General features: G+C 39.2%; 1 protein-coding gene across 6 annotated transcripts in view; it reads right to left on the bottom strand.

The window, feature by feature from the left end:
- The window catches only part of rtkna (rhotekin a), a 91,990-nt gene that overhangs the window by 17,486 nt on the left and 58,588 nt on the right, over window positions 1-15,916 (bottom strand). For all 6 annotated transcript variants that reach the window (XM_079816242.1, XM_079816243.1, XM_079816245.1 and 3 more), the window contains exons 2-3: window positions 3,933-4,132; window positions 2,586-2,647 (exon numbers count right to left, since the gene is read on the bottom strand). In XM_079816242.1, the coding sequence (XP_079672368.1) occupies window positions 2,586-2,647; window positions 3,933-4,132 (262 nt within the window). The remainder of the gene's footprint in view (window positions 1-2,585; window positions 2,648-3,932; window positions 4,133-15,916) is intronic.

Here is a 15,916-nt window from a genome sequence, read left to right as displayed (position 1 = left end):
AAACACAAAATGGAGGCTGGATGTAGGAATGTTGGATTGTGTGTGCGTGGGGTGAACTAAATAGCAGTCTGGAAGCATTCATGTGAGGGAATTAGGGCTGCCACTAATGACTATTTTTATTTAGATTCATCTATCGACTAATGTATAGATTAATCGATTGATCCATCGACTAATTTATCACAATAATTTTCAACAATTTTACTTAAAAACATTTAATTTAACTTGCAACATTGGCATTCAGTTGTGTAAAAAGGTACAAATTTGTCAGCTAATACGTTTTATATAGAATAGTGGTCATGATACCAAAATTATGACTTCGATACGATACCAGACTTAAGCCCCGTTTCCACCGAAATTACCCGGAACAATTTGTACCAGGAACTTTTTTTAAAGGAACTTTTTCCAGATCTGCTACTGTCTGCGTTTCCACTGCGGTCTAAAGTACCGTGAAGATTAGGCAAATTAGTCCGGTGATGTAGGACTGCGCGCGGCGCGACTGTTCCTCCCAGTCAACGACGGACAGTAATCATTTTTGCGTGACACTGTCTGCAGCAATAACAAGTATGGAGGAGATGCAAGCAGTGCTGCTTTTGCATGTATTGGTTTACTAAAGAGGTAATTAACAAAACGGCGGAAAAGAGACGAGCACTGATACTAAAGCGTATTCTGAAAGCTCGTAAAGCTAGATTTAAAATAAGACAACGTATGTTATCAGCTATTACGGACATTGACCGTGAGATGGCAGCGACGAACGCGTGCCATCAGACAGAAAGAGCAAGACTGATATTTGCTGAATGCAGAACAAACCTCACAAAAGACTTTTAAAAATGCCGGTTGAAATAAAATGCTGTGTGAGCTCAACCAATCAGCATGTTCAGCGCCAAAGTCCCACCCCCGAAAGTTCCTGAACTTTGAAAAAGTACTACCTCGGGAGCAGGGCCGTTCGGAGGGGGAAATATTTACCCGGAACTTCATTTAGACCCTGGTTCCTGCGGTCGAAACACACAGAGTACCACCCCAAAGTTCCTAGTTCCTGGGGAAAGTTCCTGCGGTGGAAACGCGGCTTAAAATACCTCAATACCGAATCCATACCATGGCAAAAAAAAAAAGTAAAAGTAATTGAATAATATGACAGAACTTACTTTTAGAACGTTGTTTTATCATTGTTTTAGGGTTAAAAAACCCTAAAAACTCGGACCGCATGTTCCTGCCCTGCCCTGCCCTGCTTCACACAGAATATAAGGTCCGGCCCTTTAAGAGCTGCACGGACCAAATTCATTGTAACACACGATTTTTCATTCAACTCTGTATACGTATACGCACTTTTCTGTTTTCTCAAACTTTCACACACGTCCTCACACATCGACGCACATTAAGAAATACTGCTCTTATTAGAGTGCTGTCATTTTTAAAGTACCGGTACTAATACAATTTCATATCGTACCCAACTTACCCAGTCGACTAATAATATTGACGTTGACTAATTAACAGCGCCGACGCAGTCGATTGTATCGACCAATCGTGACAGGCCTAGATGGAATAAAGGCACATGAACAGGAATCTGCATCTCGGAAAGTGAAGCAGATTTCTGCTGAACAGGAAAACTCGTCATTGATCAAATTCTGCAAATGCCCCACCCTTTGTGTGTTTGTTTATTAAATATTTCATCTGATTTGATAATGCGTTTAGCTACCAGTAAAACCAGTGTCTGTGACTACATATGAGTGTGGTTTACATTAGTGTGCATGTGACTGTGAAGTGAGGGTATAAGGTCCTCTATAACCCTCTTCATAATGACGTCATAATTACAGCATTTACTGAGTATCACCACTACAGGCCTCTCACTGAGGATCTCAAACACAAATTGCAGTCAAGGAGTTTGAACTGGGAGTTAATAGCACTGGGTGTTAAGAGGGGGGTTGGTCTCTCTAAAAGATCCAGACAGTGAGGAGGGGAGGACGAGACTCGTAAAAGAAGCCCCACAGCAGACTGAGACACAGGCGCTGATATATAAAACAGCAGGGGTGTGATTTAGTGCTCAGACACCCGTATAAACAGACTGGTTTGCATGATTTACACACAATACGCATATTAAAAACCAGAGAATGTTATATACACTACCGTTTAAGTTTGGGGTTGATGTTTTCTATTTTAATATGTTTTAAAATGTGATTTATTCCTGTGATGGCAAAGCTGAATTTTCAGCATCATTACTCCAGTCTTCAGTGTCACAAGATCTTTCAGAAATCATTCTAATATCAGTCTTATTATTATCAATGTTGAAAACTGTGTGTTGCCTGATATTTTTGTGGAAACTGTGATATTTGATTTTCAGGATTCATTGATGAATAGAAGAAAAAAAAAACTTTATTTGTATTACAAATCTTTTGTAACATTATACATGTCTTTACTGTCACTTTTGATCTACTGTGGCACTTTTGATGTGTCCTTAATGAATAAAAGTATACTTTTTTTTTTTTTTTTAATCTTACACTACCCCAATCTTTTAAACAGTAGTGTATCTATTTTTTCATAATGTAAATTAAAGTAATCACGGTGGCCTGGTTTCTGTTCTGCAAACATACCTGAAATGGCAACTTTGCCTTTACACGGGGATCGATCATCCATTGGACCTCCATCAGAAGACCTGAACACAAACACTCAATAAGACACAAACCACAATGTGTAAAGTGCTTCAAGCCAGTTATAAATAAAGCTAAAGTGTGTGGAAGCTAAACCAAATGGAATTGTAAAAATTCTGACCATTTCCTGAGCACTTCCCTTGTCTGCCATTGGTCAGTTCATACTATTGATTGAGCCAATGTTGTGGTGTCAGGTTGGTTGATATGCTCAAATAAATAAAGCAATGTACTGACATCCACAAATAAGTTACTAATGACAGTAATTATTTTTTAAACATTACACACTTTAGCTTTAAAAAGTTTTCTAAACATAGCTTTATTTTTGTGTATATGTGGTGTGTCTGGAGCCAACCATGTGACTAAAAACACTGACACTAGCTTTAAAGTGACCATCCTGATAAAGAGGCAGAGATTAACCCTGTAAAATGGACAACACTAAACTCTTTCTGACCTCAACACTATTTTCTGCAGTCATGTGCTTTGAGGCTTTCCAATTTTCTCTACTCGAAGTCAATACATTCAGCTATTTTTAGTAAGACAGCGTATAAGCATGCAATTTGTATATTTTGAAGTACTTGTGAATAGATGGTCAGTGTTTATCATCAGCGATGCATATTTTGATAAAACTTCATATTTACTGGTGCTGACAGTATAATTAGAAATGCTTGAGCCTAAGAAACTGGCCTATTATTTGATTTACTTTTTATAAAGCACCACAAAGGCACAAACATCAAAGCCACCCAAAAAGATCACATCTAATTTAGTTTGACCAAACTTTGTTAAAAGTGCACTATGTAATTATGTAATTTATTGTTATATACGTAAATAGAGAAAAGTTGCTCTGGCTACTTTGAAGCATGTGGGAGTACCATAGGTTATTTGTCGATATTATAACGAGAAAGGTTGATATGGAGCATGCTAAATCTCAAACTTCCGGAGAATCGCAAGTAAAAAAAAAAAAAAAAAATGAAGAACAGAGGAGCTTCTGCTGGAGAACTGATGGATTTGAAATTAATACTCAACAGGTGAGTAAGGTATTTTACTGAAAAGATAAATGTAGCTCTCTAACAGAGTTCATTGTAAAACATCTATTGTGAAGTGTCATTTCATGGGTTGTTGTATAGCACAGTGCTGGAATTTATGTGTAAGGAAGTACTGTGTCTAAGAATGAATATAGCTACAGTAATGGCTTCAGCTGGTCATCTTAAGATCCTTTCCATCTAAACTGGTTGTTTTTAACTGCCATAGCTGACACAAACCAAGGTACATTCATCATAAGTGAGCTCTGACCTGCGTGCGATCCGCTGCATGACCTGCGCCTCCTTCATGCGCTGCAGCTCTGACATGTAGGCCATGATGCGGGCGTTGCAGGTGAGGAGGCTCTTGGAGGCCTCCAGCGCTTGGTCCCTCTGAGAACATGCGGCCAGCAGCTTACACGCACCCTCACGCATCCGGATCTCATAGTCGATCTTCTTCTGGATGTCACTGTCCTGGAAAAAAACAGAGGCTAATGTAAGGTTTACTGCTGCCTGGTTGTACAAACAACGCTGTTCATCTGTTGACCATTGACCATCTGTTGACCACTACGAAAAGTGAGCATGTGCAATTGGTACATCGTCATGAAACTTCATGGTCTGACCATTAAAAATGACTTTCATCAGTGTAACCTAATGTTCTCAGGGTTGTTCAGTAAGATTAAACAATGTTGACTTGAATAAAAGCAGTTCTTTTAGATGATACCACATGAACATTTGTGGTATCATCTGGGCCTTGAGATGATATATGAGGAGTCTTCAAAAGGAAAGACATATCAGGAAAACTCAACATAAACACAAACATGCCATTGTCTTTTTTCTCTGCTTCACTTTACTGATAAATACTTAAAATATATCATACACTCATAGGCCATACAGTAAATTATCTCTATTAAGCCAAAATGTCCAAAGGCACTGCACAAGAGGTAACACTCCAGTCGCATGACCTCTGTAATGGACTGCTCCAGCTCGCTGTGTGTCTCAATGCAGTGAAGTATGAAATTGAATATTGGGGTTAACAAGCTGGAAGAGATGCTCTGGCCTCTTGACTTCAGTTTACCCTCAAACAACCAGACACCAGGACACTGAATCATTTACACATGCACAGAGAGTGGCAAACTGTCTGGATGTGGTGCCATATCTACCATATCTTTAAGGGTCCCAGTTTCTCTGGGGAAGATGTGAGTGAACCGAGGTCGGACTATGCAAGGCAGGAATAAAAGAAAGGGTAGGGATGAATGGGGGGTGCGGAGGTGCTTAGGGAAAAAAGGAGGACGAAAGGAGAGATAGGTGTGACTGAGGATTTCCAGTGGGCAAATATAACCTACTGACATTTAAATTAACTCTGGGATGGGATTTAGCATGATATCTATGTGGAAATGAACGAGGCAGAGAAAGTGAGAACAAAAATTGAGAGAGATAAAACAAGTCCATTATAACCCATATAACCATTCTGTCTATTCTGACAAAACAAGATAAGCAATGAAAATGCTTTGTTGGTCACTTTTCTCTCTTTACGGTTTTCTCAAGTGACATAATCCAGACCTTCTTATATGCTTTACCCTCCTGCCTTCCACTGGGGCTCCTGTTGCCATGGCAACAGGACCCTCGTTTGTGAGCAAATTTCAGAAGCTCATTAAGGTCCAAGCGGGCATCAATTAAGACAGCTCCTCTTTTGGCTCTCCATTCAAGTGAAAACAGGATTTGCTGTATAGTCTACTGCACTGGATCGTACAGTTACAGTCAAAAGATGGGTTAGATGTGTGTCAAAAGCAAGAACTCCTGTGGAAGACAATACACACACAACAAACCAATCATGACTGCTTAAGATTCTTAAAAGACTCAAGCTAAGAGCTCAGGGAATTACGGCCACCATCTTGTTTGTACACAGAGACAAGTACATACAGAGCAGAGCTGATCAACAATAGCCATCACAACACTGTCAGGGTGATAAAAAGCAGAGCTGGAGAAAAGAGAGAGATGATGTGATGGGTAAGTTTAAGAAAAAAAGACCATTAAAACTTTTCATGTGATAGTGTGGCGTCGCGCCGGTTTTCCTTTAAGTGTGAAAATAGTCTTTTGCTGGAAACTTGTCAAATCTCAACCGGTTAGAACAGTGTTAAACTGTTTGAAAAAGATCCAATATTGACTTCTTAGCAAATAGAAGTCTTCTTAGCAAAAACTCTAGTAATTATGGTATTTTGCCCAAAAAATAAAATAAAAAAACGTTAAGCCAAACATGGTCATTGACAGTGGCTATGTCATTTTTCAATGGATTTATACTGCTCCAGTTCAGATTGTCTAATGAAATTTGAATTAGTGCTACAGCACGATAAGTTGCTGTAAATAATGGGCATCATTGTAATATTTTGGAAAACATATATTATGTTGATTTTTATTTTGTATTGACACTATTATATTATATATATATTACTGATTTAATGGCACTGACTCTATCGATGAGGACAAAACTTGAGCTGAATTGAGCAGACACCACTGTCTTCAGCTGAATTCCTTTTATTTTCCAAAACTGAAAATGTTTGCAAAATCGACACCACTATTGAACTGAACTAAATCAAAAATTATCTGACTCAAATGAAGGTGACTTGACTAGATGACCCTGCTGAAAAAATCCAGAAAAAAACAGCATGAATTGCATGTTGGTCCAGGCTGGTTTATGCTGGATAGAGCCGGTATAGTGCTGGTCTAGCTGGCGGACAAGCATTGTCATGCTGTTCTCAATGAATACTGAGCTGGTTTAGCTGCTCCACCAGCAATCCCGCTTCCCATTCTGGATTGTTCATTAGGGTAGTTTTGATTAATGTATGAAGGAATGTATAAACAAATAAAAACATTCAAAAATTGTCTACCAGATGAGCTGACGGTAACTGCTCGCATCTCTGCCTGCCCGACAGACATTTCTTGCTGGATGAAGGACCACCACCTTCAACTAAACCTTGCGAAGACAGAGCTGCTTGTGGTCTCAGCCAACCCAACACTTCATCACAACTTCTCCATTCAGCTATGTTCGTCAACAATAACTCCATCCAGGACAGCCAGGAACCTTAGAGTTGTGATTGATGATCAGTTAAACTTCACAGACCACAGTGCTAGAACTGCATGGTCCTGCCTTAAACAACATTAGGAAGATCAGGGCTTTCCTATCGGAGCTTGATACATAACTCCTTGTCCAAGCTCTTGTTCTATCCAGACTGGCCTATTGTAATGCTCTCTTGGCAGGCCTTCCAGCATGCACAGTCAAACCTCTGCAACTGATCCAGAATGCTGCAGCAAGATCAGTCTTTAACAAGCCGAAGAGAGCACACGTCACACCCCTCTTCATCAATTTGCAATAAGTCCACAAGACCGAAAGTGCACATGAAGTGTGCCATTTGGGACAGGGCCACAGTCGTTTATGAACAGGTGATTTAATCTTTGATTCAACCGATTCATTCAAAAAGCTGAATCATGCAGTAACGCTGTTGCTGTGAGAAGCATTATAGTTCTGTTGTGATCTTTGTTTGGAACTATTTTCGCTGCTGAAATAGAACAAAAACAGTCAATATATTGCATCTAAAATGTAAGTGACTTTTTGTTAATTAATTGTTTGGAACTGTCCGTGTCATGAAATCAGTGACACATTTTCAGTCGTCATGAGGCTGCGCGAGCCTCAACTGCACAACCTTACCATCAGTAAATTACAAGAGGACACGCGTTAACGTCGAGCCCTGAAACTGGTCAGAAAATGTAATGGAACGTTGTAGAAATGTAGTAGAGTGGAAAGTATAATAATTGCTGCAAAATGTAACGAAGTAAAAGTAAAAAGTATGCACTATTGATTCTACTTCTGTAAAGTACAGATACCTGAAAAATTTACTTAAGTAAGTATTAAGTATTTGTACTTTTTACATTCCACCACTGACTGTGCTGGACTAACTGGGATTAGTCACAGCACTTGCATATTGTTGCCTTATTGTTATAGTTTGTCTTATTGTTATTTTTTATTATTTGGATAAAAACATCTGCTAAAAGATTAAATGTTAAATATAAATTGTGTAATTGCTTGTTTTATTTGGTCACTTTCATGCATTAATGATGCATTTAATTGCTCAAAAGATATGTTACAAAAGATTCTTTTTCAAATAAATGTTCTCTTAACTCTATTAATAAAGAAATCCTGAAAAAAAAATTCTGTTTCTTCTAAAAGATTAAGTAGCAGAACTGTTTTCAACATTGATGATAATAATAAATGTTTCTTGAGCACCAAATCAGCATATTAGAGTGATTTCTGAAGGATCATGTGACACTGAAGACTGGAGTAATGATTCTGAAAATTCAGCTTTGAATGCATTACATTTTACAATACATTCGAACAGAAAATTGTGATAATATATTTTACAATATTAATGTTAATATTTTTTTAAAAATCAAATTAAAGCTACACTATGTAACTTTTCCGTCCATTAGAGGTCGCCTGTTCAAAACAAAGGCGTAGTTTGATGACGCCACGTTTGAGCGCAGAATCTTGGGACATGTGGTCCACAGCCGGTGGAAAACAGTCAGGATAGGACTCGGGCTAAAATCATGTTCATGGATGCGATTATTAACATTACTGTAGTGAAGCAGAGCAGGACGAGTGTTGAGCAAGGCTGAGCAAGGCCGCAGGAGCGATTGAAGAGCGGGACTGTTATTATGGCATAGTTGCCGGCGGGACTTTTATTATGACACGGTCGCCGGCACCACTTCCTCTTTTCCAGTCATGAGTATGAGGTAACGCAGCTCTGTTTATCGTATTAGATATATCTGAGTGTGTTGATGATGTTATGATGTTACTCTGCCGTTCTCTCGGCGGCTGCTATGACACTTGTTCACACTGCAGTAAGAGTACAGTGTTTCTGCTAAATAAAACCGAGGGTAACGCAGAAATGACGCAATCGACAGGCGACTCCCTCAAACGCATAACTCACACGTCCCGGTTCCTTGGTTCAAATAGCAATTTCTCTCAATTTACAAATAGTTGAAAACATTTGGGATATTCAAAGTACTCAACTGAACAAAATATATAACACTGGCCTAGTGGTTTTTGGATATTTTACTGCAAAAATCTTACATAGTTCACCTTTAATGCAGTCTTGGTGGGACTTTTTTTCAAAAACATTATAAAAATAATAACTTTTGAATGGTAATGTGAGTACTTCAAATAAACACTTAGGTTAGCACTTCAGGAATAAGCGTATAGTAAATATACAACCAAATGACAAAGCCCCTTCCAACACATTTGCAGGGTTGCCAAGTTCAGCCTACCCTGTAACAGGTGCCAGGGCAGAGCAGCACGGCAAGCGGTGTGTGTGTGCCAGTCGTCAGTTTAAGTGTGAGTGATGGTGGCAGGCTGGCAGCAGAAGGTGTGAAAGAGCAAGGGAACGAGGGAGGAGCGAAGAGAAGAGGAGGGAGGAGAGTACAGCGAGCACTCTGTTTCCCGGTAATGAAGCGTGAATGTTGAAAATGAACCCAGATGGGAATAATTGAGGGAGATGGAATCTTCACCAAGTCGGCAGAAAGATAGAGGACACAAGAACTAGTATGAAAAAACTAATGAGTCTGTAATTACAGTGACAAACGCCTCGCATGTTAATTTCTCCCAAGCTTCAGAGACCCCGGAACCCTACAGGACCGCCAGGAAAATGATCGGTTTATTGCTCTGAGACATACAAACTACTTGGACTTAGTAATTGCTAATAATTACACAATGAAGTTGGTCTTATTCTCAACGCACTCAAAACCCCCGGCAGACACGAGACATGTACCTTGTGGCGATACAACTGCAGGAGGAATATCAGAAGCACATTTTTTTCAGTGGCAGGAAACGTGAGTCATGGGAAATGACTACGCTCTTTAGAGGATTGGCTCAAATTTGAAGTCTTTTCCTCTGAAAATACCTTAAATAATGAATGTGAACTAATGGCTATGTAATGTCAAATGAAAGAATGTAAACAGAGGAACCAGCCACATGGAGCCAGATAATGAGATGCTGATTTGATCTAAAGCACATTAATACACCACTCGATGATAGCTTGATTCACTTCAGCACAAATGTTTATAAAAACATTTTCACACTTGAAATTTAACTCATTTAAAGTTTATTTTTAACACTTTGTTAACATCATGCTAGGTTATTTTTATCCATATTAGTATTTTATTAAAATTCTGTCATCATTTACTCACCCTTGTGTCATTCCACACCTGTTTGACTTTCTTTCTGTGGATCACAAAAGATGATATTTAAAAGAAAACCGTTTTTGTCCATAAAATGAATGTCAGCGAGGTCCAAAACAACATTAGACCATGTTGACTTCCACTGTATGGACAAAAAACAAATTTTGAGGCACTATTTTCTTTTATGAACCACAGAAGAAAGTGAGTCATTGCAACTTTTCATAATTTTCATTTTTTTTGTGATTTTAGGTTAGCATTTCACATAGTAGCTAGCTACATTTACATGCAACCAAATAATCCATCTTGACTGATATTTCAATCGGATTGAAAGGGGTGGCGTAGACCTGAAATAATCCAATCAATAGTAAAAATTATGTTTTTGCATTGCATCCTAATATTTTCTCAATCGGATTCAAAACTACATAGTGCACGTGCAGTGCCATCACATTTTATGTCTTACAAGCATGCATATGTTTATTTACATCTTGCAAATGTGTCTTATAAAATGAATATTTACTAATTATTTGATAAAACTCTTCTAATATATATGTCAGCTTTCTTTTTAAAGATGTCATCAAGGCAAAAACTCCCGGTAGCTCACGGTGACATTACCTCACTGGTTTTCTCCAGTTCTGGGCACTGTTCGGAATAGATGCGAGGCACATTAAAATGAATATGTGAATTGAATTGGAATGTTTACGGTTCAAATAATCAGATCTTTCAGAATCTGATACTGGATTGGATTCATGACGATTTATGAAAATCAGTGCATGTAAACATACCTAATATTCAACAAATTCTCCAATTAGCTCAAGGCTTAGCAGTGCTTCATACCTCAGGGTACCCTCTTTTAACATTACAAGTGTGAAATGTTGCTTAAGCCTGGGTTAAAAGTGGTCATAATCTGCACGTTAAGACAGTGTTAAGAATAGTGTGAAAAGCCCATTAGTGTTATGAAGAGCTGACAAGCGTAGCAATTACCAAATTGCGTTTAAAAGCAATTTTGCTAACATTTTGTCATTAGCCGTTGTGAACTAATCCAGCCTACTAAATAACAATGTGAAGTTAATAGGCCCTCTGGGGATATCGTTGCATGAAGTGACGGCCTGCAGGACATTTCTCTCTGGGATAATGCTCTTATCCGCTTGTTTGTTTTGTCTTGTTTTGCCTGCTCTGTTTCTCACGCTGAGGCTAAATCTTAAACTTTGACCTCCTATTTTGTATGCTATTACCAGCAATGATATGAGAAAACGGAGCCTCAAGTCTCAGAGAGTCAGAGCTCACACTGTTGCAACATGTTAGAAAATTCAACTTGCTAATGTATGTTAGCAATTAGCTGCACTGATGTGTCATTTGTAATGAGGAACTCTTTGCCAACAGTAATTTCACATATCATTGCAAGTTTGCTGTGGTAAATTAACATTTTGGATCACTTTAGACCAGCATATGAACTTTTTTGATGAAGACAGTTGACCAAAGAAGTCTTGATAGTTAAGACATTAGAACAGCATTAGAACGCAACATATATGCTGGTGAACAGCAACACAGAGAGCTTCAATTGCCTTTAAATGTCTTTAATAGGTCAAAGTTTACATCTCAGATAATATTTTGCTCTTCTCAGAGGATTCAACTGCTGTGAAGTCATTTCCTGTCATGAAAACTTGGCTGCAGTCATCTGTGTGAATCTCTCCTGACAGACAGCAGCAGCTGAACTGCAAGGCTAAAGAGAAGGGAGAATTAAATCATCCGGGCTACGCTGACCAACTTAAAACACAGTATGACTTGGATCGCTTTTGCTTACAGCTGCTTAAATGGCTGTGAACATAAGTAGCACTGGAAAATGGCCAACTATGTTAACCACAGGCCTGAAAAGAAACACAGGAAATTATCATCATCACCTTTAGCACTAAGGCAGATTATAGAGTAAGTGAAAAGAGTGGTATTATATTCTTTAGCTACTTTAACAATTTGCTTTTCACTAAAAGACAAAAGTTCGCACCACACCAATTAATGTGCTTTTCTGCATTACCGAACCTTGACTTTCTCAGAGTAAAGAGAAAAAATGGTGACACCCTAAGGCAAAACACCAATTGAAAAGGCCAAATCACTGACCACACCCACAGACACACTGGATTTCACTGACCGAGGCCAGTCAACCTCCAATTAGTAAACCACAAATATGCACCCGCCTTCCCCATCTGTTCCACCCAATCCCAGCGCTCTTCTTTTCGTTCATGTGGTTCAAGCCAGCGCTGTGGACAGTATTTGACTTTCCCCATTGATATGGGTGTAGATGTAGAGAAACTATCTTGGGAGGGACTGGGAGCCATGTGGGGTTTGAAGGGACAAAAAGGGACACTGATGACTGAGTAAAGTTTTGGTGATTCAGTTTTCTGCAGGGCAAAAGGCAAATCCTTTTGTGTAAGCTAAAATATCTATATAAAATATCTAGCTAGCTTTCCAAACCAGTATTATCCATACAGTCCATTTATAATAGCTCTGTTTTGCCATTATAAAAACATTTTATATATAACCCTTTTATATATTGTGTAATTCCTAAAAAAAAAAAAAACGATTTATATTATTATAATAATTTAAAATATAGATACACTTTATTATGCCCTCTTTCACCAATTCATTTTTGTTAACTGCTGGGGAAAAATAGACACTGTTTTATTTAAAATATATAAATATATTTTAATAATTATGTTATTGTGAAAATGTTTAATTTACATCGACACTACCATTCCACGGTATGGGGTCAGTATTTTTTTAAGAAACCTTTATTCAGCAAGGACACATTCAATTATTTTAAAGTGACAGTAAAGACTTTTTAAATAAATGCTAGATTTCTATTCAGAATAGAAAACAGTTATTTTAATTGTGATAATGCTATGTAATTTTACTTTATATGTGATCAAAAATGCTGCCTTGGTGAGCATAAAAGATATTTCAAAACATAAAAAAAAAATCTTCCAGACCCTCAAATTTGGAACAGTAGTTTACATATAAAATGTAATCAAAATGCATGTAGTGACTATAGTATACTCCCTCAAAATAACCTTAATTTTCTTCATTTAAAACAGGAAAACAAGCTCTAAAAATCTTCAGATAAACACCTAGTGACTATTGACAGATAATCCACTCTAGAGGTTGAAGAGTCAAATTTCTGGTTTGGATTTCACGGCAAAGCTGCTGTGGGCAGGGTTCAGTTGACCTGCGTTAACCCTGTCAAACCGTTCCGAACACTACCTAAAACTGAAGAAACACTGCCAGTGGAAGCTCCATCCCTTGCAATGAATCGAAGGAAAATAACAGCTTCAACAGGCTAGTTGTACTCCAGACACACAGATTTCACCCCGTTAGCACTGCGTAGGCCAAAATGGAATCCTATTTAAGCTGCACAGCAATACACAAGTCTCATTATTAGCACACAATGGGCCATTTGAGATGTTGTTGTGTATGTGTGTGTGAGGGCCGTCTAAAATGCACAGTGTGTGACTATGGCTCTCCAGCCAGCTGTTCCCACACAAAGGCGAGAAGCCTTCCAGCACAGCTGGTTTTGGACAACTGAAAAAGGGTGTGTGTAAATGTGTGTTTGGGAAAAAGAGGTGTCTGTGTGTATTGGAGAGAGTTGCGCAGGCTGAGACAGAAAAAGAAGGGGCGTGAGCATACATGTGCATGCTTGAGCTGTGAACTTTGACAATACACAGCCCACATCTGTGATGGAAAATATAGGTTTTTAAATTGTGTAGGTGTTTGTGTGCAATCTGGGAATCAACGATATCTGCGTGTGTTTTAAGCCATATGCAAAGCCTACAGAATTAAAGGAACACGCCGACTTATTGGTTAGAGTCCATACATAGTCCATACATACCATTCTCATCTCCGTGCGTGCCATAACTCTGTCTGACGCACCCACCGCTAGCCTAGCTTAGCACAAAGACTGGAGGTAAACGGCTCCAGCTAGACTACTGCTCAATAAGTGACAAAATAACGCCAACATTTTCCTATTTACATGTTGTGATGTGTATAGTTACATCGTGTACTAAGACAGACAGAAAATGAAAAGTTGCGATTTTCTAGACCGATATGGCTAGGATTTATACTCTCATTCCTGCGTAGTAATCAATGAACTTTGTGCCGTACCATGGGTGCAGCGGCGCAATGATATCTCAGTGGCTCAGTGGTTCATGTAGGTTGTCTACAAACCGGAAGGTTGGTGGTTCAATCCCTGGTTCCACCTGACCAAGTGTCGAGGTGTCCATAGGCAAGACACCAAACCCCAGCTGCTCCCGACGAGCTGGATGGCAGAGTCCTGCACGGGTGTGGGTACCCGAAGGGTGACCCGCGAATATTGCTGAAATGGGTGAAAAACATCCTACTGTGTCGGATACGGGTGCGGGTCGGGTCAGACAAGGGAGAACACGGGTCTAAACACGGGTTTTAAACGGGTCACTTGCCAACGAATATAGGCCTATATATAAAAATATGCATATACAAAAATATGACTTGTCTGTATTTTAAGTCGATAAAATAATTTCAAATCCATATCAGTTTATGATATGCGCGTGCCCGCCCTCCCAGAAGAATCACAACCGCGCGCACGATCTGCCTGCACTGCAGTCGTCGAGAGGGATCCTGAGGAGTTGAAGAAAAGATAGCCGCAAATATGGAACTTCATCGCTGAGGAAGCACGCAGATAACTGTGGTAACAAACCAAGCACAAGCAGTTCTATCGAAGAGTATTTTTGTTATGTTTCCTGAGTTTGGTCTCTTAATAACACTGTCTTAGTACATTAAGCCGCGTTTTCTTATAATGGTTTTCTATGGGAGGAACCCACTTAACTTGTAATTAAACGTGTTGCGTTCATATTCTGTGCTCATCTGATTTTTTGTATAATATACGTTATTAGTATTGTGTTTACGGAGTTTGGTCTCTTAATAACAGTGTCTTAGCCACGTTAAGCATTTTTCACGTTAAGCGTTTTAGAATGTCCCGGCTGAAGTTGTCCTTGTGTTAATGGTCGTGTAATAACTTCTGTATGCTGGCAATAAACAAATTATACATTTTGTTAACTCTATAATGTGATATGCTAAACCGATTTTATTGCGGGTGCGGGTCGGGTGTCGGTTCTATTTTAAGCGGGTCGGGTCGGGTGCAGATTTTATTTAGTGCTGTTGTCGGAAAACAGGTCGGATGCGGTTTTGAGCACTGCGGGTACGGGCGGGTGCGGGTTTACAAAATCGGACCCGTGCAGGACTCGCCTTGCATGGCCGACGCTGTCGGTGTATGAATGGGTGAATGTGAGGCAATATGTGAAGCGCTTTGGATGGCCATGGGTCTGTGGAAAGCGCTATATAAATGCAGTCCATTTACCATTATGATAGGGTTTTCACTTATTTTGACCAATGCATTCCCATGACCGTGCCATCACTTTTTCAATTATTTGTGATAACTGAATACTGATGTTCAAAAATCATTTTGATTCAGCTACAAAATTATTTAAATCATTTGGTGAACCAATTCATTGCCAAAAAAGAAAAAGAAATCACATTGAACATCACCATCATACATTTCAAGCAAGTACAAAGATCTACACAAGATTAACATCACAAGATAGCTACTTTCGATCTATATTTTTCATATCTAGAAAAATATATATTCATCACGAAGTGATTTGCTCAGTACTCCTGTGTATAGTACAAAAACACGGGCAAACCATCCACGGACACACAGATTCTCTCCAGGGTTCCTTCATTTCTGACAGTCACTGATCCCCTCTCCACACCCAAACACAGCATGTTCACCTCAGGCCTGACACTCACTGCCCTTCTTCAGCCAGGTAATGTCCCGGCTCCGGAGATCACTGCTAAACCCCTTACAGGCTCAGTTTCTGGGCTAGTGGAGGTAAGAGGGGAGTGGGGGGTCTGCTTGCTTGCTTTAGTGACACACTCAGGTTGATCTGTATTCCCTTATGGCCGTTAATCTCAGACTTTGATGCTGTCGGAGGCCAAGTATGGGAC

This window comes from Gobio gobio (genome assembly GCF_949357685.1).
Source record: "Gobio gobio genome assembly, chromosome: 4".
Classification (NCBI taxonomy): Eukaryota; Metazoa; Chordata; class Actinopteri; order Cypriniformes; family Gobionidae; genus Gobio; species Gobio gobio.
This window is presented reverse-complemented; position numbering and strand designations above follow the sequence as displayed.